The 24,241-nt window shown below is 39.8% G+C and overlaps 1 protein-coding gene across 4 annotated transcripts in view; it reads left to right on the forward strand.

The window, feature by feature from the left end:
* Positions 1-24,241, forward strand: part of GLI3 (GLI family zinc finger 3) — a 217,461-nt gene that overhangs the window by 116,765 nt on the left and 76,455 nt on the right. For all 4 annotated transcript variants that reach the window (XM_085051565.1, XM_085051567.1, XM_085051566.1 and 1 more), the window contains one exon: positions 6,084-6,189. In XM_085051565.1, coding sequence (XP_084907691.1) covers positions 6,084-6,189 — 106 coding nt within the window. The remainder of the gene's footprint in view (positions 1-6,083; positions 6,190-24,241) is intronic.

Consider the following 24,241-nt stretch of genomic DNA (forward strand, 5'->3'; position numbering starts at 1 on the left):
CAAAGATAGAAATTATTTTTCAGCTATAACAAGAGCTGTAGCTGTACTCTACTTCATGAAGTTTGGCCTGGAACTCCTGTGGTTAATTTTTAAGATCAGTATACAGGCTCTGTGAGCACCAGCAGAGGGTAGGGAGGGGAAGTCTGGTCATCCTTAATACACACAGACACATGGAAGGGAAGTGATCCAGTGGAATATTGTCTTTTCTCTGAATGTGTTACATCTACTGTATGTAATCACAATTAACATTTAGAGCTACTGGACTGGAGAGGACTTGCCCCTTAAAAGGTCTTTTTCCTCAGTTTCCTTCTGTCTGTTTCTTGGCTTTATACACTTATTTGACTTTTTTTCCAGTTTTGCCATGGTTTTTCCTTTTTCCTATTTAGGATCCCCTTCTTTGTGAAGTCAGATGGTGATTTAGCTGCATCCATGTCAACGCAACTGTTGCACATTGGAGGTGTGTGTGTGTGTGTGCATGCGCACACAGACGTGTGGAAAAGTCTGAGATAACTGGCTGTAGCACAGCAGCAGATCGGCCTGCAAACAAGCAGTGCTTCAGATGGCAACCAGCCACGCTTGAAGCAGCAACCCCAGTCACCATAGGGAGACTCTTCAAAGTGCACAAAGCTAAGTACATGCATTAACGTGTAGCTGTGGCTCAGTCATTTTTTCTTCCCGATTAAAGCCTCTCTATAACCAGACGTAGGAAACATAAATCACCCCTTATTGAAAGAGAACTAAAAAAACCCTCAGAGACAACATGTGCTCTTATTGAGCCCTAGTGCAAGCTGTAATTAAACAGAAATCCAAAATAAGATCTTTGCTTGGCAACTAAGAACCTAATTCTTGCCATAAAACCTGGCAATACCATTAAGTTCAGATCAGTTGAAGCAAATGTACGTGAAGAAACAGTGGTGCCCTTAGGGACTCTGCAAAGCTGAATATTAGAAAATTCTCATATGGTGATCAGCTTGTGAACCAAAGGAAGTGTAGAAATTTGCTGGCAAACTCTTCAAAAAAGTTCAGCATATTGAAAAGACATTAACAGGGAGGCTATATTTTGCATCATACTGTATCTGTTACATCTGGTGTGAAAGCTTGGTACTGTCAAGTTCAGCATCAAGACTGTAATGGATTTAAGCAGGAAGGAGATTTCACCTCAAATGAGGTTATATCTGAGATAGAGGTTTGCACCTGGCTCAGCTCTGACATGTAATTTGGTGAGCTGATTGTCCTAAGGACAAATATGCTGAAGCATAATGAGGGCTTCCTGTGTTGGGCTTGAGACCTCTGTTTTCTTGGCCCTGACCTCACGACACAGGTGCAGACATTGGGGCCACACTGGGTGAGTTCAAACCAGTGCAGGCATCGTCTACAGTAGCAAATATTTTCTTCATGTGCTGAAAAATGCAGCCTGTCATTTCAGCAGCCATCTCCCTGAAGCGTTTGGCAGGAATCACAAGGTGCTTGAGCAAGTCAGCTAGCTGAGAGCAGAGTGTTTTACTAGCATCACCACCACAGCCAAACTTTGCAAATGTAGTGATCCCATAAGTAAGAACAACTTATTTAAGGGTGTACAGAAAAATTATCATGAAATTCAGTGAGCTTCATAGCAACCTAACCCTCTGCTGTCATCTCAAGGTGTTGCACAGCACCTTTGAGCCAGCTGGCATCATCCCCCTTTCCAACAAGCCTTGCTGTGAATTGCGTCTCATCAGACTTCCATTCAGGTTTGCTGTTCAGCATCAAGGATCATACATACCTGTCCTTTCTCCCAGTTTCTTTCCCTTGATGCTGCAGCAGAGACCTAGGTTGTCAACTTTTAGAGAACAAGAGTAGGTCTCTTCTTTTTTCCTGTATGGGAATGATTGTAATTGGAGAGAGATGATCCTATTCACTTCCTTAAGAAGGTAAGAATGATTCTTGAAGGAGAAATAAAAAGGCAGGTTTTACACAACAGAAAGTCAGCATAAATTGACATATTTTCCAGAAAATCTCACAGTGATAAAATCGATGAGTTTGTAGCATTTCAGACAGTTGTGTCTCCCACTTTGTTTTAAGGAGACCCCACTAGCTGGACACAGGAGAGCATCTGAAGTAAGCTTACAGTGGTGTAGGCAGCAGAGGATTCAGGAGGCTGCAGCAGCTACCAAACTCAGCAATGCATGGGCAATGTGTTCAAATGTATTTCCAGTGTTTTGGTGTGTCCTCACAAGTTCTTGAAAATAGTGACATTTATGCACAGAATCAGGTAGTTCTACTTAGTTGAAGCTGAAGACTGCAAATACACAGCCAGCATCTGTCAATATACACTTATATCAGGGAGTCTCTGCAAGGATGTAATTGGCCCAGGAATTCACTGTTGTGTTTGGATGTCTGTAAGTAAACTGCCTGGCATACTCTGTGTAAGGCTGCATCTAGTCAGAATTTTTAAAAAATTTTCTTAGAAATTTAAGTAATTTCCTTAGAAAAATAGGAAGTTAGATTTTGTTGATTTGTTTTGGTGAGAAGAGTTTGTCCTTGCTAAAGGTAAGAATTTTGTTCCTCACAGTTTAAATGAATGAATGAAAACAGTCAGAGTAGGTATCCTGTCTTTTATACTGAATTTTTCTCTCGGTTTTCTAGATAGGTAAAGCATCTCACACAAACAGCCGTGAGTCAGATAGGTTCAGATTCAATTCTAGCCTGAGAATTCTCACTCATTTTTCACTCATCTACAATATAAAAAAATTGTGGCATAATGTGCTGTTAATATTCTGATGGTGCCTTTAATGAAATAGTTACTGGGTGGAATATGAAACAGCAACGTGAAACTGGCTACAGCCTCAGTTACTGCTTTTTAAACTTCTTATTATCTATTTCCATATAAACACACAGCAACCAATTACATTTTATGCAGTTTCAAGTGAATTCCAAGTGAAGCCATGGACGACGGGTGCTTTGGCAGCTCTCTGTTTGATCTCAGAGTCTTTCCATATGAATATTCAATGCTTTTTAGAGTGGAGTGGTCTTGGGCCCCCAAGCACATAGAATTTACCAGCTACTTTTGTGCTGAGGGCTGACCCAAACATGGCAGGATTTGAATTCCATCTGTAAAATTGACTCCACCAGTTCTGTAGCTCTGTACGTTATTCTCCCTGTCTCCCATTTAGCATGTTAGTCTTCTGACAGTAGAGTACACAGCACTTAGCAGCTGGTTTGTGGAACCATCAGTCAGGAAATTGTATGATAAATAGGAGGTAGCCAGGTTTAGTGGCACTTTATTCTGCTTCAGCAGTTTTAGCCTGACTTTGGAAAAGTCACCATGTGGTTTTTCTTAAGGGTTGCAACAAGAGATGGCTACAGTGTAGTAACTTATTACACATACACTTGAGTTATGATGTTCACCAGCTGTATTGCTCATGTGTAAATAATAAACTGTGAGATGGATAATTATGTTGGGGTTTGATATGCAGCTCTGCTCTGGTCGGCTCAGGGCTGACGGAGACAGCTCCCTGTGCCATGATGGAGTACGGCTGTTTCCCAGATGGAAACTACAAACAAGATGCAACCAAGATATACACAAAGGAGCTTAATGTGAGAGGACTCACAAAGATGTTCTTGGAGATTTATAGCCCATGTGTAAATAAAACTTGTTGATGATATGCACTGCATAAGCCCCACAGAGAATACCTTTTTTTGGGTTGTTTAATACTAAGTTTCCATTTCTCAGATCAGGAAAAGTAAATTATACATTGAGGAGGGTCAAATGGTGTTTTGCTACATAATTACTAGGACTGTTTTTAATGGGTAGGTGCTCAGGCTGGGTGAGGGTGGGACAGTGAGAAGGCTTCCTGAGTGGGAAGCCTGAGTGGGGCTTCATGTTTTGGGGAGATGAACATCATCCTGTCTGACATGAATATGGGTAGCAAAATCTCTATGGTCTTACCTGTGCTCTCCAGACTCACTCTTTGAAGGAGACACGTAGGGCAGAGAAGGATTTGCCTGTACATCTATGAGGGTGCAACTGACTTCCTTTTTTTGCTGAAAAAATGGTGGCGGCAGACTTTGTACTGTAAAATGCCAGACATCTGCTTTGAAACCTCCTCCCTTTGCCTTATGCTGCTGTAGTCAAATACCGGCGAAGCAGGGAAGAGGACAGGCAGGGAGATGTGCACACTTCTCATGCTGCTTTTCTCCTTCACCTTGGTGTCTGCGGAGGAATGTGTTTCAGGAGGTGGCAGCAAGCATCATCCACTCAGACAATGACAATGTGTTCCCGATCATCTGTGACCCACTTTTTACATCCGTTGAAGCTCATGAGTACTTGGCATGGGGAGTGAAGCTCATAACAGATTTCATGCCAAGGTCCAGTTGGTACAGCAGAACCAGAATTAAAAATACCATGAGTTTGAGCTCCCAGCTTACATCATAAGCCACAATAATTTTTCGTTTATGGTGCCTAAGTCAGTAAATGGCTGAAATGTGCTGTGGCTAATCACATGCTGATGTCTTTTCACAAAATCAAACCATGTAACTGGACAGTCTGTGTCAGATGTTTCCAGACTTTCTTGAAATACTGGGAATATTTGGTCAGAAATTACGTTATTTCCCCTTCATCCCCTGTGTGTAGTCCCTCAGGGCAATGAGGTTTGTTCCTCTCCTTCTTCTCCCACTTCAAAATACAATAATAAAGCAACCTAACGTTTTACAAACATGATGAGGAAAAGTCTTTCTTTTTTTTACCATCTCTAGTTGGGACCAGGGAACTGCTTTTACAAATAATAGGATCTAAGAGGAGGTTTACATTTTGCTGAATAGGAAAGGCAGGAAGTATAAAGAAAAGATACCTTTAAGACTCGGTGGGCAAAACTGGAATAAAATTAATTTTACTGCCAGTGCATGATTGAAGTTTTCTTTTTTTTTTAGAAGCATTTTAGTAAATCCATGACATGACCTAATGTCTGTACTTCTCAGCTTTTGGTGATGGATAAACACATGACATCACCCAAAGTGTCAATTGGGTAATAATTGTGCAGAATCAGTTTGTTTCATGCTGCTGGAGATGCTTAACATCTTGTTTGAATTTTGAGCATTTGGGAGGCAGCGGTGAGCAGCGTGTAACATTTTGAGGCACACAGATCACACTGGTGTGCTGGTGAGGAGAGCTGTGGTCTGTGTGAGCTGCAGCCTCTGAAGCTGGGAGGCAATCTGGCTGCAGAAGCGGTAGGGAGGGCAGACTGGTGCCTGGACCCTCAGGGCAGAACACATGGGGGTGTCAGGGGCACATTCCCCTTTTTGTCAGCCTGTCTTTGAGGCTCTCTGGAAACAGCGGGGAACAGGAGTTCTGACAGCTGCAATATCCCCCATCCTGTGAAAGCCATGGAGGAGATGGTGACGGAAAGGTTACTGCAGCTTTAGTCCCTGGGTCTCCATTAATGGGGACAAAGAAAGCACCCTTCCTTTGTAAGAGCTGGGTATGAAATGAGTCCCTCTGTCCTCACACACATTCCTCCAGGTTCAGCCATTAGTGTGGTGCAGTTAAACATCTCCAATATGGCCTTTCCCAGTTGCATTTCCCTTTGAACATCATTGTCTGATTTACTCCAGTTTTACTTACATTTCTCAGCATGTCACTTCAGTTTGGCTTTCTGTTGTTGGGTGGTGTGTACACCTCTAAGGATATACTTTTTTTACTGTATTGTATTCTCTGCTTAGGCTTTTTGTCCTGGGATAACTTTTTTTTCTTGTTTTAATACAAAATAAATAAATCAGGAATGCTTATGAAAGCCTTGATGGTCTTTTTGATCTGATGCTTCACATATGGGCACAAAATTATTTATTAAAGACTTTTTTTACGTCCCTTTCCATTTAAGCTATAAAAAGAGAATATTAAAATTAGTAAATACATATTCATGCAAACACTGTGGACCAAGTTCTCCTCTCAGACAGACCTGACTGACGGCAGCAGGGAAGGAGATTTTGACCCCTAAGTTATAGCACTGTTTACATGTGCTTTTCAGAATCTGTTCTATTTTTATGAATGTTGTTTTTAAAGAGTCATTGAAGATACTCAGATCTGGGAACCTTGCTTGTTTTTTCAGATCCGCCTCACATCTTTCCAGCATTCCACCCTCCTGTACCAATTGATGCGAGACATCATGAGGGACGCTACCATTACGAACCATCTCCCATTCCTCCTCTGCATGTGTGAGTATTCAGTGCTCCCCTTTGCTTCCTGAAAGAACAGATAAGTACATGAACCTTTGCAGTGCTTGAAACCATGCACCTGGACCACTTTTCCAGTCTTGCCAGAGTGCAAGATTTACTTTTGGAAAGCGTTGAGGTTATCTGTTCATAAAGCAAAAACCCATGCTGGTGCTTGAGGAATTCCTATTATAATAGATAGCTGGCAAGGGTTACCCCAAGGTGTTTTGCTGACATTTATTCTGTATTATGTCATTCGATAAAGATTAAATTAAAAAGTGCTGAGCCCTGTGAAATACAGCCAGATAAACTGTATTTAATCTGAATTAAGCTTGGTATTCTTCATAGCTAAAATTTCCTTTCATGCCAAAGGTTTGTTTCCAAAACAACCAAAAGGTTGGGTTTTTTCCCTAGTGACTCCTATGAAGCATAATGAAATTTTTGGTAAATTTTCTTAGTCCCTGTTGTGTGCACATACATGCAATCAGTTGATTGATGGGAATGTCACCCAAACAAAATGGCAAATGTGATACAGCACATGGCTTACACAAAGATAAAAGAAATGAATACCAGTGATAACATGCATTAGCAAAGGGTGGTATTGGTGAAATCCTGCAGAAATAAATTTTATCCTACTCTATATGGGGAGACAGGTATCAGCATTGCAGCATAAACCAGTAGATGTGTCCAGAAAACTGCTAAATACCATTTAAAATGGAGCTGAAAAGCAGGTCTTGGTACTTTGCTAAAAGGCTTGATGTATACATTTAATCATATCTACTAATCACCTCTCACTCTGAGACAATACAAGAAGAAAAGCACAAATAATACTTTGAAGAATAATGCTAGTTGTTTAGATGGCAGATTGCTTTTCTATGGCTATTAGTTACAGCTGTGTAATTACATATACGCAGAAGAAAAATGAAGTTGTTTTAAAACAAGTCCTCCTCTGTGAGCAGAATTAATTGATATTAACAATCCTAACTACATGCCCAAGTACACACACAATATTTTACTAACAGGTTTTTTTTAGGGTCAGTCTTCTATTACTGAATTGTTATTTCAGAGCAAATTTGCCTGAAGGTAAGTAATAAATCTGTGTTGCAGTCTTCTTGGGCATTAGAGGAAAAGTGGGTATTTATAGAAGGAGAAATTTGTGGTTTATTCCTCAGGGTTCTTCAGATGCATCGTTATTTACACAACAATCTACCACATAATAAAATATACTCAAATACATGCTTAAATTTGCTGCTAAATACTGTTGTAAGCTGAAGGTGGCAGGCTCAGACAGTCATTACAGGGTCATCCTAGATTTTGCAGTGCAGTGTTCTGCATGGATGTTTTTGGGAGCTGGGGGACATGATCCTACTCATTCTGAAGCTAGTGGGGAATTTGCCTTTCTTTTTGTGTGAGATGGAGTTTTAATGTGCATCAGCAGAGGGCCATCATCCAAGACAAAAGTACTGCCTCTGAGCCTTTGAAGAGGCTTCTGGAAATCTGTGCCATGTGGTACCCTGCCTCACTGCCTTTGCTGAGCTGAGTCCTCTCTGGAGCCTCAGTCCCGTGAATCCAGCTCATAGGATGATACCCCATGCCCCCAGCAGAGCTTTTGGGGTGGTAGACCACTGTCACCTGCCTTGGCTGACTAGGACTGCCTTCAGGACTAGCAGCCTACGCTGCTCTCAGTGCCAGGATTTCTGTAAGAGCCCCAAAAGATGTTGGAAATGTCTGTTCCATACCTTGTTTGGCATTCAGGGGTAGTTCCTGCTGACCCCAAAATCATGCTCCTTCTATGAAAAGGTGCTCTGCTGTGTTCTGTGCACACCTGCTCCCCGAATTAGTGGTGATTGAGTTGGGCCCTGCCAAGGCGAGGAGATCTTAGCCAGATGTGATATGAGTACAGGCAGCTGCTTTAGAAATACACTCTGAAATCAGCCCAAGCTTTAAACTCAACATTTCCTTTATAGTAGCCATTTTTTCCCCATTAATTTATGTTGATTCTTTTGCTCATTTGGTTTATGTCACCTTTGGAATGATGAGCTGTAGTGGACCTTTGCAGCTGTTGTAGTTGGTGTAATTAAATACAAATAAGCAATTAAGAAACTTTAAAAAAATCTGTCAGACTTCAACATCTTTGTAGATGTTAAGGTTTGTCATGCTTTTGCAGTTTTCAGGAAAGTACTTGAATGTACATACATGTGAGGTAGGCACCCAGTGGTTTTCCTGCACGTTTTACAGAGCTTGAGGTATCACTTAGGATCCCTTGGGATCATTTGGAGTGATTACTTGAAATGCTGTCCTAGCACACATTAAAAAAAAATACAATAAGAAAGAACTGGATTGAGAAGGTATTTGAGAATTCTGAGAAAAAATAGCAAGAACACCAGTCAGGATGCAAATATTTATCTACAGCTTCAACAATGACTTCATTGTATGAGTGGTTTTCTCCTCAGCTTTGTAGTACTCTCAAATATGTGTATGCAATATAAATTAAAAATAAAATTTAAAAAAGCACGATTTTATTTATCCAAGCTCCTAGACGTATGTTCCAGAATCAGTAAAGCCTTAGTGGAATTAGTTTAAGTATAATAGAAGTGCACAAAAAATGTGACGAGGGCCTTGTCTGCATGGTATCTACAGTATTGGCACATAGTTTTGAACACTGGCAAAGTGAAATAGAAACAAGAAGGCAGGAATTTTAAAGATGTTACAGGGCCCTTCTGTACTTGCAGGTCTAAAAAGGTAAATGTATATGTATGATTCGTATAGTTTAATTGGTGATGGTCAGAATTGTTGTGTCCCAAATTTCAGCCTGGAGCCAAATTTTATAATTTGAGTTATAAACCCTTAGAACAAGGGTTTATGTTTATGATGGAATTGCTGACAGATGCTTATGTATAATAGGACTAGCAGGCATTGCTGTAATTATGCTATCGTATCCTATCATTAAAGATTTCAATTGAAAGAGGTTTATAAATTGCTCTTCCTCTTAGATAAACCACCCTACATTAAGGCATCAACGATATGGTGCAGAATTAAATTAAAATCTCATAAAATGAAATATGTTCTGTATTAGCTGTTTGACACTTAATTTGCCTCTGAATGAGTAGAGGAAATCACAAATTAACCTGCCTTTGTTTTTCCAGCCATGGCTTATTAGGTGTTGGAACAACTGCAATTACAGCCCAATAATAACCCTCAGCCCTTATGAATGTGTACTGAAATGTGTCACTTTGTGTTACCAAAACCTGTTTGGACTGTGTAGTTATCCTGGAATTTCTAGAGTACATCTTTGGTTTATACTTCAGGAAGATGTATGAAACTTAAGTTGTTCTTCAGCATCAATGGATGAATCGCAAAATTGAGGCTGAAGCTTGTGTTTTCCTTTTATTATTTTGTTTATCAAATTCAGTAAAAAAAAATCCAGTAAACTATAATTCAGTTTTGCTGCTTTATATTGAACTAGCAAGTTAAATTACGTGAATAACGTCATATGATTAAACAATCTGAAAGAATCATGGCTTTAGTAATCCCATTCCTTGCTTTGTTTTTCTTCGTTGTCTTTGTCCAGCTCTTTCCTAATTTCCAAAATTGATATCTAAATTGTGGTACTAAAGGAAGAGCTGAAGCTCATCTGTGTTTTGGTCCTTGACATCTGTTAGGTCATCCACTCAGTGTGATGCCTTCTCTGGTTGGTGCACAGTGATTCAAAATCATGCCTCTAATGACAGTGTTTATTTGAAATTATTACCATGAGTATGCTATTTTTCTTCAAGATCCAAATCACATATTTTTTGTTGGCCCGTTCTTCCAGTTGCGTGATGTCTTTGTTTGGAAGGAGAGTGTTGCGGTTTTTAGTTTCTGCGATGGTACAGCAGTTTGCAGACCTTACTGGAGAACGTCTCTGACCAGCCCGGGTGAGCACCTCAGTGCACCAAACCCTCCATCCGAGGGCCAGTCACTGCGCTTTACCTGGCCAGGGAACCTGATGGTAGCTCTGGTTTTGTCTGCTGTTAGCAACACGGCGGCAGTAAAGGAGGCAAGAAGGGTCTATGCATGATGACCATGGAAGATTCACATGATGCACCAGAGGCCAAAGACCTCCCAGAGGCAGAGATGCTTCATGGGCGAAGACCTCATGTGCAAAGACACCATATGCAAAGACCTTGCAGATGTAAAGACATCCACCTGCAAAAACTCATCATGGTGGAGGGGCAGGAGTTTTCTGCCCCTCAGAAATGGTCATTCATTCCCACACTTTAACCAAGTTGCGTCAATAGGTTGTTCCCAATCTGCTTAATTTCAAAGTTGAGTTGGACAGCCTTTGAAGTTGACTTATCCTGGTACTTTCAAGCACTGTTACTGTGGCTGTGAAGGGAATGAACTCCTGCAGAGATGAGGCAGGAGACAACAGTCGGGTGGCAACATCAGGAATGGCTTGAGTGTTGGCTTGTGTGCATCTCAGAGTGGTAAATGCATATGTTGCAGGAGGCTAGTGGAAAGTTAAAGTTTCAGGGCTGAATGTAATACAAGATGCATCATACATGGTCCAAAATATTCATCCATTTAGTCTCCGTCTCCGTCTGTTGCCATCTCATTTTACCTTAGCTCTGGACTACACATAAGGAAGAGCGAGCAGGTAAATCTAAGGGGAGGTGCACTGATATTACCCATATGCTTACAGTCTGGGGAGGCTGCCTTTGCTAGGAGGAAGTTGGAAGGTACAGCTGGTGTATTGTAGCTTCCTAGGATCAATGATATTCCAAGCTCTTTTTTTTTTTTTAACTGCTGATTGAGACTAGTGAGTTTGGCAGTCCTATGCCCTGAAGTGATGCACATGCAGATAACCATGCATGTACCTAACATGAATGCTTTGAACAGATATTTTGAACTTTGTCAGTGCTCTGGTACTAAACCAAAGCATGTGTTTTGCTTGCGGTCAGCTCCAAGTTGATAAAAAGAGAGTCCCATTCTTAGATACATTATTTCATATCTAATTTATACACACATCAGTTACACAAGGGTGAAAAGGAAAGAAGGTCAGGCCCAGACACTGAGCTCTCATCATCCTCTGATTTTGGACCATGCAGCACAATGGAGGATGCACAAATGTGAGAAGATTAAAGCCAATCCTCAATTACAAGAGAAACTGTTAGCAACACACTTGATAGGATGTTTAGGTTTTCCCAGCCTTGCCACTGACATGATTTTTCTTTTCGTTTTCATTTCTAAGCTCTAATTTATTTTTTAAAATCTTAGTGTTTAAACCTCTTAAATCTTTTACCTGCTGCTTTACTTCAGTGTACCTCTAAGCTGTAGACTTGGCAACGAGTCTGTCAGCTTGTCAGAGCATTTACTGATGCTTTCACAGTGGGAAGGAGAGCCCCACCCAGCATGAAAAACATCACTTATTGAATTGGCTTTAATTACTTTAAGACTTGGAATGGGTTTTATGGTTTAGCCAGGACCTATCAAAGGAGAAAGACTGGGGGAGCTCTTGGGACATGAAAAGATGACTGTAGTTACAGCTCTCCAAAATCATCCATGAAAGTATTTTCTGTAAACAGGGAGAAATCTTGTATTAAATGGGAAACACCCCAAGAAACCTGTCTCTGAAAGTGAAGTGCAGCATGAAGAATAAGCAGCTGCTAATAGCCTGGAGGATTTTTACAGCAAGTCTCTGAGAAGGAATCAGCATGGTCTGGTGACTCATTAAGGTTGTTCAGAGTTTGTTATATGCCACAGATATGCATATTATAGGCTCTGCAAGAAGTGTGTATTTCTCTTTTTTTAGTGGTATTTGCAAAAGTAAAATACCAGGGCCAGATGCCTGCACATAAACTTCATCAGATAGTTTTCATTCAGTGCCAGGTCTTTTATGAAGCTGGGGAACAGGAAGCTTTCATCTAGGCCAAAACTGTGATATTTCACTCAGTATATAGTCTTGCATCATTTAAAATAATGAATCAGTGTTTTGTTTAGCTGTTCATTCGTGTTTAGTGATATTTACCTTAAGATTGCATATCATAAATTCTCCATTGTAAACTTTGTAATGATTGCAGAGTAGCTTCGGAAACAGAGTGTTTTTAAAAACTATCTGAAATTCCAAAAGGTTTGGAAAGCAAATTAGTGGTGGCGTATATTTAATTGCAGAAAAAGAAAGATTAAGTGTTTCTCTTAAAGTTCTGATTCTGAGCAACATTTTAAAGGGAAAAAGTATGTTAAAATGTGGATGAAAGATAGATAAATATTTTTGATGTAGCTGTTTTACTTAAGTTCAGTTACATTCATTTGTTTAGGTAAGTTGTATTCTGGAGTTACTGCACAGTCAATTCAGCTCTTTTATATTTCTCACCAATTTGCTTCCTCTCTACTAGGAAAAACCAGTATTAAGAAGAAACCACCTTATTTAAAACTTCACTTCTGCTGGAAAATAAATTCTAGATCAAATAAGGATTCACTGCTAAAATTCATCCCCATTTTTAGCAAGCACATTTACATGAAAGTCAACAGAATTGCCTCTAAGCGCACCAGATTACATTTGGTTCACATCATTCATCTGTTTCTGTGGTGGATAATAGTTTGTGACATAATCATTTTCTCTGGAGTAGCTAATTGTAATGCCAAGGAACTACAGATTTATAAAGGAGAAACAATAGCAGCAGATAAATATTGCGTTAACAGAGGCTCTTTGTTCTTTTCATACCACCAGCTTCATTTCGGGCTGTCTGGGGATGTTAAAACAATTGAAATAAGAGGAGAATTTTCGTAAGGTTTTTAATGTAGAAGCAAAAGCTTGTAAAATGTAGTGGTTTGTTTTGTTGAAAATCCTTGGTGAAACTTCCCCCAAATCTTTGGTTCATGGGGGGTTTTTTTGGGTTTTTTTGGCGGGGGGGGTTGGGGGTTTTTTTTGGTTTTTTTTTTAATGTTGGGAAAAGCGCTCAAGTGGCAGTAGCCCCCAGTCCTAATGAGCAAGACATGCCTCCAGTGTTTAGCAGCTGGCTGACCACCTCTCTTCAACACGCCGGTGTAGAAACAACTCACAGAGCACCCTCACGGTGTGACACAGGGGGAGGAAAAATTGGGGAAAGCCCTTGGGAGCCCTGCTCCGATAGTCTAAAGGGGATCAGTTGCCTCATCCATACCTGAGATGTAGAGTGGCACAGGTTTGTCTGGTGGACCCCAGTCCAGCAGAAGGGATTCTTCAAGAGATTTTTGTGGATTATGCTGTTGCAAAGAAGCAGTTCCAAGGTTTATCAGGAGTAAGGTATCTATCAGCACTCATCAGCCCTGGCACTTACCCCATCTGGGCAGTTAACAGTCCTTAGATGAATTCTCAGCTGCCAGTGAGAAGTGGTTCCCTAAGGCAGGCTTTCAAACCAGCATGAATTAAGAGATGATGGAAGCAAAAAGAATGGCCAGCAAAATTATGCCTCAGGTCACTGTTCTGCGTAGCATTTTTCTGTGGACTGAGGAATAACTAGACATGATTTCAAACTGTTTGGGTGCTCGCTGTGTGCAGACATGTGTACAAGTGCACATATTTGTGGGTGTGTGTGCATGCATCCTCTTTACATAATAGGGTGAATATCTTTGCTTCCATTTATCCTGGACTGAGTAATTCTAGATCTCTGCACTTAAAACTAATGCAAGGAGCTACTCAGCATCTGAGAAAGATAGAAAACTAGAGGAAAAATGTTAACAAAATGCTTAGAAAAAAGTGTTCATGGGCAAAACCTTTGAGAACATGTGGATCATTATATTAACATTTAAACAAAAATATATAGAATAGCTACAATGCTTGAGTTCTGCTGCTTGAAATTTTTATTATCTCATTCTGTTATCAGCTGCAAAGAATGCAGGCTCTAAATATAGTACACATTCAAAGGCTCTGAGCCTGTGGTTTCTTGGACAAAATTCCTGTGTTCGTTGTGCTGTAGTCAGCAGTATTAGTTGAGTGAGCAGATATTGACTGTGGTATTCACGTGCGGTGAACCAGAAGCAAGCCAACTCTATAGAGGCTGCTGTCAAACTTGTTGCAGTGGCCTGTGAGGTACTGGACTGTGACAGACTCCCTTTTTTTCAGTACAATTCTTCCACTCATGTTAAATCTTGCTTCAAAGAGCTGAAATGTTACAGTCTTAGCGGGCTTTTCTTCTTTTTTCTTTTCTTTTTTTAAAGTGTACCAGTGAGATTCCTGTATTGTGAATTGGAAGTTCCCTACAGTCAGAGTAGGTATAAACTCCAATAAATGTAAGCAATGAGTAGGCTGCATTGTAGGAACACAGAGCATCTTCCTCACACTCACACACAATCTTTCCCTGACTTAGACTCCATCCTCCCCCAACAAAGACATCATGCCCCATAATCTTGGAGTATGGATTGAATGTAGTTGAGACTTTTTCTTTCCCAAAGGATGAAAAAACAGAAGTTAACACCTTGTTGCCCCTTTTTGCCACTACCTACTCATCCCACTGTATTTTATATGTGTATATATATATGTATATATATATAAAATATATATGTGTGTTGAAGCTGTGCTTCTGAGATGTAAGAGACTGTCTAGCCACCCCTTCCATATTCTGTATTGTATAATGCTAGGAAAAAACCCAAGTGATACTTTAATTTCACCAAACGGAATGTGTTCAATGGGTGTTTTATCAGTGCACCTCGGGCCAGGCTGGGCCATCATTGATGATTGATGTTATTGATTAATAGAAGAAACAATTTAAAGAAATATGTTATGTTGTTTGATTTTTGCTTTTAGGATGCATGACCAAGAACTGGCTTAGGACCTTACTTTAGAGTAAGGTTTACATTGAAGCTGGGTCCTGTGAAGTTGCCATTAGAAAGCAGGTGCTTAATCCCTTCCGGCACAGAATGTGTAGGTCTGAATTTACAATAGATTATGACTGCATTTATTGTCAGCTTTATAGGTGTGTTGGCAATTTTCTGGAGACTCTACAGAGGTTAGACACAGAGGCAAAACATTCTGCAGCCCATGAGTCAGGAATACAAAGCTTCTGAAGGAATGAACTAACCTATCATCTTCTTGAAAGCATTATTTATGAGATGTTGCGACCATTGGTGTTAAGGATCAACAGAAAATTAGGGAGTATTTCACATAAGGGAGAATTTCTAAACATATCAGATTTAAGTGGCTATCTCTTTAAAGATACACATCTTTCAGTACTGTATCTCCTGTTGAAATTCAGCCTAGATTTATCATGCCTTTTCCACTGGCCCGTGGAAGAAAAGATTGATAGTCTAGTCCAGTTTATAGAGGCCACCAACACAAATAGCCCCATTTAACAACATTGTAGACAGTTTTGGCAGAGAGAGCAGGAGCTGACTGACCAGGGGCAATCAGGTGTTCTCTGCTTTACCCTGGAAGGTCACTATCAGCGTATATCATCAAGACAGTACCAAGAAAGCTTGTGTAGCCTGCCCCTGTCTGTGTTTGCCATGCTTGTTCCTTGGACGTCAGGCTTCCATCCTGACACCTTTTCTGGGAACTGTGTTTCTACTCCTGTGATTAGATTGAATTGCAGAGATGCTGAGGGAGCAAATGTGTAGCTTGGGCAGGTGTGTTCTAAGCTGGCCAGTTTGTCCCCCTTAGGGTTTTCATCTACACACCCAGATACCTATTCTGTTTAAGAGAACTAATAATGCTTCCAGCATATAGATAATGCATTTACTTCAAAGACTTCAAAACTGAATTTACTACTTTTCAAAAAAAGTATGCAGCCAGAATATTAATTTCCTTTATGTCTAGTGCTTGTTTTTAATGTATTTCCTCTACAGTCAAATTAGAAATGTTTTTTTCACCCATTTCTGGTTCTTGTGGTTGTTCAAAGTTACAGTTTTGCCCAGGAAATACCTTTTTAACTCCAGTTTTTCACACAAATAGAGCAAGAATAGCAGTGCAAGGACTTTATCTCATTTCTTTTGCTGTCTATGATGTTCCAGCCATTACATATTTACCATTTGTTAGGACCAACTTGTAGTCTGGACTACATAGCAGCAAAATCAGTGCTTGCAGGATCAAAAAGCTGGCCTGACTGAGACAAGACTTCTCAGCCCGGCATGAGAACTGAGTGTTTTCCTGATCTTATCTGGTTGCACTTAAGTCACCTCCCATACCTGGACCTTCAACACTGACAGAGAAAATACAAGAAGGGGCTGTTAGCAGAATATCTTTTTTCCCCCTTGTACCTTAGCAGCATTCACCTTTGGTGTAAGTGAAGCTTCATATAACTGTGAATCCTACTGCCCCCATCATGGATGTTGGTGCTGATGTGTGACTTGCACACTTGCTGTTTGTGGCAGTGCTTGGAGGATGGGAGAAGCTTGTAAGTCATGCTTTCATAAGGTCACCCCTTTACTCCAGTCCTGGGTATGGCATACATGTGTACTGTACAGCTGATATGGTCACTCAGGTGCACTCTCAAAACGGCTTTTCTTTCCCAAATCATGTATTTCTCTAGGGGAAATTTGCATTTCAGAAAATAATCTGTGTACTTTATACAGAAAAGTATATATGTAGAATTTTATACAGGAGTTTCTGTAGATTTGTGTAATTTTTTTTTTCTGCTGCAAGTAGTTTTAGATGAGAAATTCTAGCTGATACTCTGTTCAGTAACAGTCACTAATCCCTGTGAATATCAATTTTGGGCTGTCTGCTGATGTTAGTACAGAGATTTGAAGCAAATCTAACCATACCTCAACAGAAATGATTAATGCTGAACCATCACATCACTGTTTCTGTCAGGACTGTAGTCCTGTAAAGTAAGAATTTTAGTCAAATGTTCCCCTCACAACCAAATATGGGTAGCAAGTGCAGTAGGTGAAATAGTCAGTCACTGAATTTCTCTTTTGTTATTGCCATCTTGGTTTTGTTTTAAACAGTGAAGTCATTATTTTATCAAATAAAAGAATTTAAAAAAATATTTATTTTTTCCCCAAATCCCAGTTTTGTAATATTGTGGACGTGACTTACAGTAGGTACTGGAAATGAAAGGGTTTGTTTTGGTTTGGTTTTGAATTTGGGAAAAGAGTATTTCTTAGCATCACAGAACAGATGTTGAGGACAGTGTTCATTTGAGGTAATGTGAGAAGCTTTTCAGGTGCTTTCCCAGGAGATGGAATACCTGCCTTAATGGGAGGAAGGAGTTAGGGAAAAAGAGAAGCTAAAATTTGCTGAAACAATAGTGAGCATGGCATTCTTGAGTTTGAGGTAGGGAGGCTTTAGAAAAATTGTAAGCAAATGAATGATATGAGGAGAAAGATTCCAAAGTACTAAAAGTGGTAAAAGCGTCATTCTCTAAAAATAAAAAACAAACCATTAAATTATGGGAGTAATAACACATTAATTTAAAATACTGTTTTTCAAGAGAAAAAAGTATTTGTGAATTTCATATATCAGTTTATTTCAAAGTTTAATTTTACTGTCATGGGTCATACCCATCACAAGAAAAACTTTGCATGAATATCACATGAGTTTTTCTGAGATTCAGGACAAGCTTCAAGCTCGTCTTTCTGGTCAGATAATCCCCCTGGTGGATGCAGTAATCTGGTCCTCACGCTGTGGGAGTGGATCCTAATTAGCAATGCTGTTTTTCCACTGAGAGTATTGCTGCATACAGGCAGGAGCACTCTTTGCATGTAGACATGCAGAGTCATCACCTCTCCTCATCTGTGAATGGGAGAGAGAGAAATGAGGAGTAATAGTAGAAACCATTTCAACCCTCTTAGCTTTGTACCATTTGGTTGTTTTTCTTCTCTCAATCGTGCATACATGTATGTATGTGTACTTTCTCTGTCTTGTATAACAACTTCAAGGGTATTTTTTAAAGACCTACAGGCATTTTCTGAGTGTTTTTGAACCAGTTCACTATTTACGAGTATATTGCTTTTAAAGAGGTCGTCTTTGATGAGTTTTTTTGTCACATGCACCCACTGAAGTTTCAGTGTACTCAAGCATTAGAAAAGCCGCTATTTGAGCGTCTTTGTTTTCTTTGTTGAGCTGTTTATTTTGCTTTCTTCCCACACAGTTCCCTGGCCTCGCTCTGACAACTGCTTTTCTGCATGAATTACATTCCTCGGGGCCGCAAGTCTCCTAATTCTTCCAGTCGATTTGATTCCTGCCTGTGTGATTAGTCCTCTGCTCCAACACACTGTTGGTCTTTGCCAAGCAGGCTGCTTGCTAAGTGCCTTTAACATGAAGACCTAACTACATTTTTTAACCTCATTAGTGTGTAGGGCACTGCTTCATTCCGGCTTAATAATATGGCTGCTATTGAATCATCACTTGCTCTAAAACAGGTTACAAAAAGGTTACCTAAGTTGTCTGTTTTTCTTTTTGTATGACTGTGCTTTTGCTGGATAAGTTTCTTTCAGCACATGTCTATTTTTTAGCATGTAAGTTGCTTTTTTGAAAGGAGACACATGGATTCTACTGAGGTAGATTTTTGATGTTAAGAAATTTCATATTTGTATGCTCAAAAAGAAACTCAGCACCTATTTAGAAATAGCAAAACTAAGTAATAAAACCTGTAAGAAAATGGGGGTTTGGAAGAAAATGGGAAGAAGGCTTGGGGAAAAATTTCCTAGTTGTTTCAGCTTTAGAATTATAAAGGCTTCATCCTCACCAGTTTAAACACAGACTTTTCACCATAATGCTGGATTTACAGCAATGCAGCCAGAGTCTGCATTGAACTTTATCTTGTGGGTTCAATTTTTAGCTGAATGTATTGCCACTAAAATTTAGATTTCAGTTGCAGTCGGGTATCAACTTGAATGGAAAAGACATTCTAGGGATTCCAAATGTTGTAAAGGCAACAGAAAAGTTTCCTAAGAAGACAGGATCACCGGGGAGCTGGGGGAAGAAAGGAGGCACTGGGTCACATGCCACTTGTGATGGTGCATTTGTGCAGTTGCATAGCGCAGCCACTCAGAGGGTGAGACTTCATGATTAATGGTGTTTATTCTTGACAGAAGCCTCCTTTATTTATCTGCAATACAGTTTAGTGATTTTATCAGTCACCTGAATGAAAAATATTCAGTCATACCAATATTGCAGTGTAAATTGAGTAGAGTCACTTTTTATTATATCTTTCAGCCTTATCATCTGCACAGTAATTTTCTAACAGGGGTTTGATATAGAAAGGCTGGATTTAGCTGTACTTGACACAAAGCCTCTTCAATTTCCCCTAAAAGTTCAGGCTACTCTTAGAAATGTGTATAAATATATATATAGATATAAATATATAAATATATAACCCTCTTATCCAAGCAATTTCAGGATTTGAAAGAATAAAGATAAAATGTGCAGACCTGTATGTGAGAAATGTTGTTCATATGAAAACATCTAATAGCTCTGAAGCTACTGCTGAAATGCTCTTTAGTGTTTAAGCTTGTGGCTTAGTGCAGTTCTTTTTGCATGGCTACGTAGTCTGACTTTCTTCTAATCAATCATCATCCAACTCCAATCAGCATACAGGCAGAGCCTATCGTTCATCCTGGGTGTAATTTCAGAGTTGAGGACTATAATGGCCACATACAGCACATTAGTCACTGTGATAACAGCTAGTGGCACTCCTGGGGAAGGGGGAGGATGGGGGAGAAAGGGAATAAAATTCTTCTCATTCTCACAGTGCATTAGTGAAATAGGAGCAAATGTTAAACAAATGTTTATTCAATTAGCTGACTTAACAGCATTAAGTGTGAGAAAGCTTCTGACACTCCTTTGACCCACTTTTTCTGAGGGAGAAGAGGAAGGGGCGAGGGAGGGAAGAAAGGGGTACATTAATGCAGTCTGGATTTATATATGTCCACATCCTCACGTGATGGTGCCTCTGTGGTTAAACACTTGAAGGGATGGCAGGTTCTGCCTGTAACCCAGAGGAAGCTAAAATTTGAATAGCAAGTAAGACCACCTCTAGAGCATTGGAAGAGAATTGCCGAGCAGAGTTTGCTTTAAGAATGCAGTTGGTAATTTCGCTGCCCAGTCTTATTATAACTGTCAACAGATAATGAGTAGGCAGTAGAACTTTTAGATTTTCCTGCTGCACTTTGGGCTGCGGGATAGTTTAAAGAGGAAATGGTGCGTGGAGGTCCATGACAGCCTTATTCAAGGTCCCATGCATGTATTTTATATTCATGATGATGATTTCTGCATCAAATGCAACATTGATACATTATCCTCCATATATTAATGACCACAAGTCAGTAAACTTGTATTCAGCTGAAGACAGGGGAGGAAAAATTTACCACCACCGAGGCTGGGCTGTGCTATTAAGGTATAAGGTCTTTACTTATGGTTCATAGAAGTCAGTGTGAGCTGAGTAAAGTAAGGCAGTGCCTGGGTGAGGCTCTAGCAGAAGCAAGCGATGGAAATCACATGTTAGCATTACTTCTGTTTACTGTTTACATTACTGCAGTGTCCAACAGCTCTGTGCAGGATCGGAGCTCTGCTGAGTGTTGTGCAAATACAAGGAGCTCTGCCAGGAAGAGCTCGCAGTCAGACCTCTGGCAAATGAAATCTGGTGAGTCAGCTCTGATGGCCTCAGGGGTTACCAGCCTCAGCTGTTTCCCTCACCCTGGGGATTATCCCTTGTCCCTCAGCAGGGCTGTGTGCCTTTGCCCCATTTACAGTCTCATAGCTTTGCTCTGGCTCCCTGAAACCGGGCAATGAAGTGGTCAGAGGCAGAGATGTGCTGTGTGCTGGGAGGAGGAACACCAGCTGGGTACTCAGAGGCTTACACAGCTGCTGCAAAATTTGCAAGATAACTTTGGTAGAATCCTAGAATGGGCATGTGGCATGTGGAGGGAGTAGTTATAGTCACTTTTCTGTATGTTTGCACCCTTTGTCCAAGAAAAAAAATTGCCAAGTAAATTGCCAAGTAAATCCAAAGAATCCTCCCCCAGTCACTGATTTCTTTGCAGCATCCTGAGAAGGATTTGAAGAAATGAGAGGAAAGCTGGGATGCTCTGTATTGCAAAGGTCAAGTGGACAGAGTTTCAGAGGAGTGCCAGGAGCCAGTGACAATGGTGGGTGGACCAGAATGCAGAGGAAAAGGAGAGGCAGGTTGTTGTGGGGAGATTACCAGCAAGTGAGGATGAGAACAGGAAGACTGGACTTGAGAAATAGTGGGAGACAGAGATATTTTTTTTTGCATTTTTCATAACGAAGGAAATTAAACAGTCAAAAGTGTATCAGCATACACATTTAAGGAATGCATGTCAAGACTCAAAGTCAAGTCTGTATCACCTGAAGCAGCAACTGCTTACTGTGGTCAATACAGGTGTTACTGTGGGCTGAAGGTCAACAGTGTTATAGCTGACCTTATGTAATCAGCATGTTAAACAACAGAATTAATATTCACTGCTTTTCATGGCATAAACTATTCTTGAGGAAATCCACGAGCTGATGGTTGGCTTATTTATGAAGTCTTCTAAGTACTATGTAGCAGATGTGAATGTAAAAAACCTGGGTCTGTGTTCAGGCAGTACGTCAGTTGAAAAATAGTAATATGGTCACTGACTAAGGATTTAGTGCCTTGATTAATGTAGTCAATTTTTAACTGTAACTACATAATGTTAACACTTCCCAAAGAAGGAAAAGGGAGCCAGAGTAATATTCCTTTGCTGTCGGTCATTGCCTAATTGTCGTGCATGATTTCCAGCCCCATGAACATCTCTCATGCAGTCATTTGTGTCTTTTTATTTTTCTACAATAATGCCTTCTAACTTCTTGTGGGAGAAACTTTTTATTCTAACCCCAAGTGAGGTTATTTGTATATTTTAGGAATTTACATACCAGAACTGCATACATTTTGTAAGGCATTGTCCTTGCCTCTGTGTGAAAATATTTATAACATAGGATCTCTTGATCTGACCTTTCCACTGTAGATAGTGATAATTTTCTAAGTTCTCTACCACAGTTCTAAAGATGGGGAAAGAGTGGATCAAGAAGACAGCAAACTTTTACAAGGTGGACAGCAGATAAGTGACGGAAACCAAACCAGAGCCTGAACCCTGATCTAGCTTCTGTTATATGTGAACTACATTAGGCATGGCCCCACCATGATTTATTTGAATGTATATCCATTGAATGAAAGATTGCTACCAAATCAGATTCTGTGACTTACTTCCCTGTGCTGACTAAAGTTCCAGTGTGAATTTTAGAGGAAAAGTCAGCAAATATTCCCTAGATGTTGAAATATGGAAAATGATATCGTAAATCAATAGGGGGTTTTTGTACTAGAATTTAAAAAACATTCTCTTGTTTTCCTTTTTCATTTCCACCATTAGGAAAGTACAGTTAAAAGTGCATACTCTTTTGCAGCATTTGAGCTCTTTTATATGATGTATGCTCTGACATTTCCATTATTCAAATAATTCTTTAAATGTTCATAATTACTTGCTTAATTTTCCTAAGTCCAAGAATGTGATACAACAGCTTTGCGACAGTGAGTGATTTAAGGGGAATGTAGTGCCTATTTTAAGCTGGAATTTCTAAAAAAAAAAGGTATTAAAAATTATATTATTGATAGTATGTATTTATAGGTTTGATTGTTTACCAATTCAATTGGAAGTGAAAAGAGAAAAGAGCTGTGGAATTGCATTTTAAAAACACTCAGTGCTGGCCTCGATTTCCTTGCATTGAAATCTCAGAGCTCAGTGTTCTTAATATAAAAATCTTTTATTAGCCCTTTGTTGGCTGCTGGTGCTGAAGGGTCAGTCTGTACAAGCAACTATGGTATTAAATAAACAATAGAAATATAACATGGGAGATATTGCCAGAGGAATTGAGCCACATGCTTTAGAATAGGAGGCACTGCATACCAAGAAAGTCCTGGTTTGTTCATCTTCCACGTTCTACTCGAAATGTGTTAATTTTTTGTGTGTGGACATAAAAAAAATATTGCAGAAAAAAAAAGGAAAATATAAAAGAAGAGTATCATAGGCAGTTTAATGAGTTTAATATTTTTTCAATTCTCCAGGCAGGACTGAATTGAACAGGTATCAGAGAAACAGTGTGGATATCATTGGTATGAGAGTTATGCCATCAATGCTTGCTCCAGGATTGAATAATGTACTGTTAAATGATTAAATGTCGAGGTTTGAACTTTGACACGTTCATAATATAACAAGATGGATGAAAAGGCAATAATAAATTAGGTTATGTTACAATATTTCATCCCACTTCGTTGACAAGCTTTGTTCTGTGAGATAGATAGATTATTGTTCCATCTGTAACCTCAGCTCGGTGTCATATTTACAATGTTATAGTTAAGGATCACTTGCTGTTTTCAATATAAATGTATTTTTCAACAGATTCATAAAAGAGCAATTTAAAATTTTATCAGGACAAAACTTGGCATTAAGAGTTCCAGTCCTGGAGTTATAGTTTCCTTTAAAATCAGAAAGGGCTTAAATCACCATGATTTTTTTTTTTAAGATAGGTTGTGCTTAGAAGAGGTTTTTGTTCAAGCACAGCTTAAAGTTATTTGGAAACCATTTATGACAGATCTCTTCTCTAACACCAAACCAACTTCAAAATATTAATCCAGATTTTCCTGTGGCACAGACCTTTGTGGCTGTTCTGAGTGGCTTTACATCTGCTTCCAGAAAACATTGCTATTGAAGAATGCCTGTGATAAGTGTGGGGGTTGTAGTATGCCCTGGGGCCTGCTGTAGTTTCCACAGTTTGAGATACAAGAACAGGGACAATTTGCACTGTATTGGTATTTTGGCATGTCTTGAAACAGCTGAAGCACTCTAAAACAAGTAAGTACCCAGAGGCCACTAATTGGCCATAATTGTCTTGAGTGGCCTCACCTCAGACCTCTACGAACACTTCATGCACTCAGGAATTCCTTTTTAACTGAGCTGCCTGACATGCATTGTAAGAAGTGTCCATTTCTGGTCCTGCTCCTGGCTGAGCGCAGGATCTGCACTGTGAGTAGCTGTTCTGGATGGAGTCCTCAGAAACATGGTGTAACTTGTCTCTTGAGCTATCTTTGTCCCTATCTCCTTCTGCACTTGACTG

The sequence above is a fragment of the Lichenostomus cassidix genome, chromosome 2, assembly GCF_008360975.1.
Source record: "Lichenostomus cassidix isolate B80296 chromosome 2, HeHo_3.0, whole genome shotgun sequence".
Lineage (NCBI taxonomy): Eukaryota > Metazoa > Chordata > Aves > Passeriformes > Meliphagidae > Lichenostomus > Lichenostomus cassidix.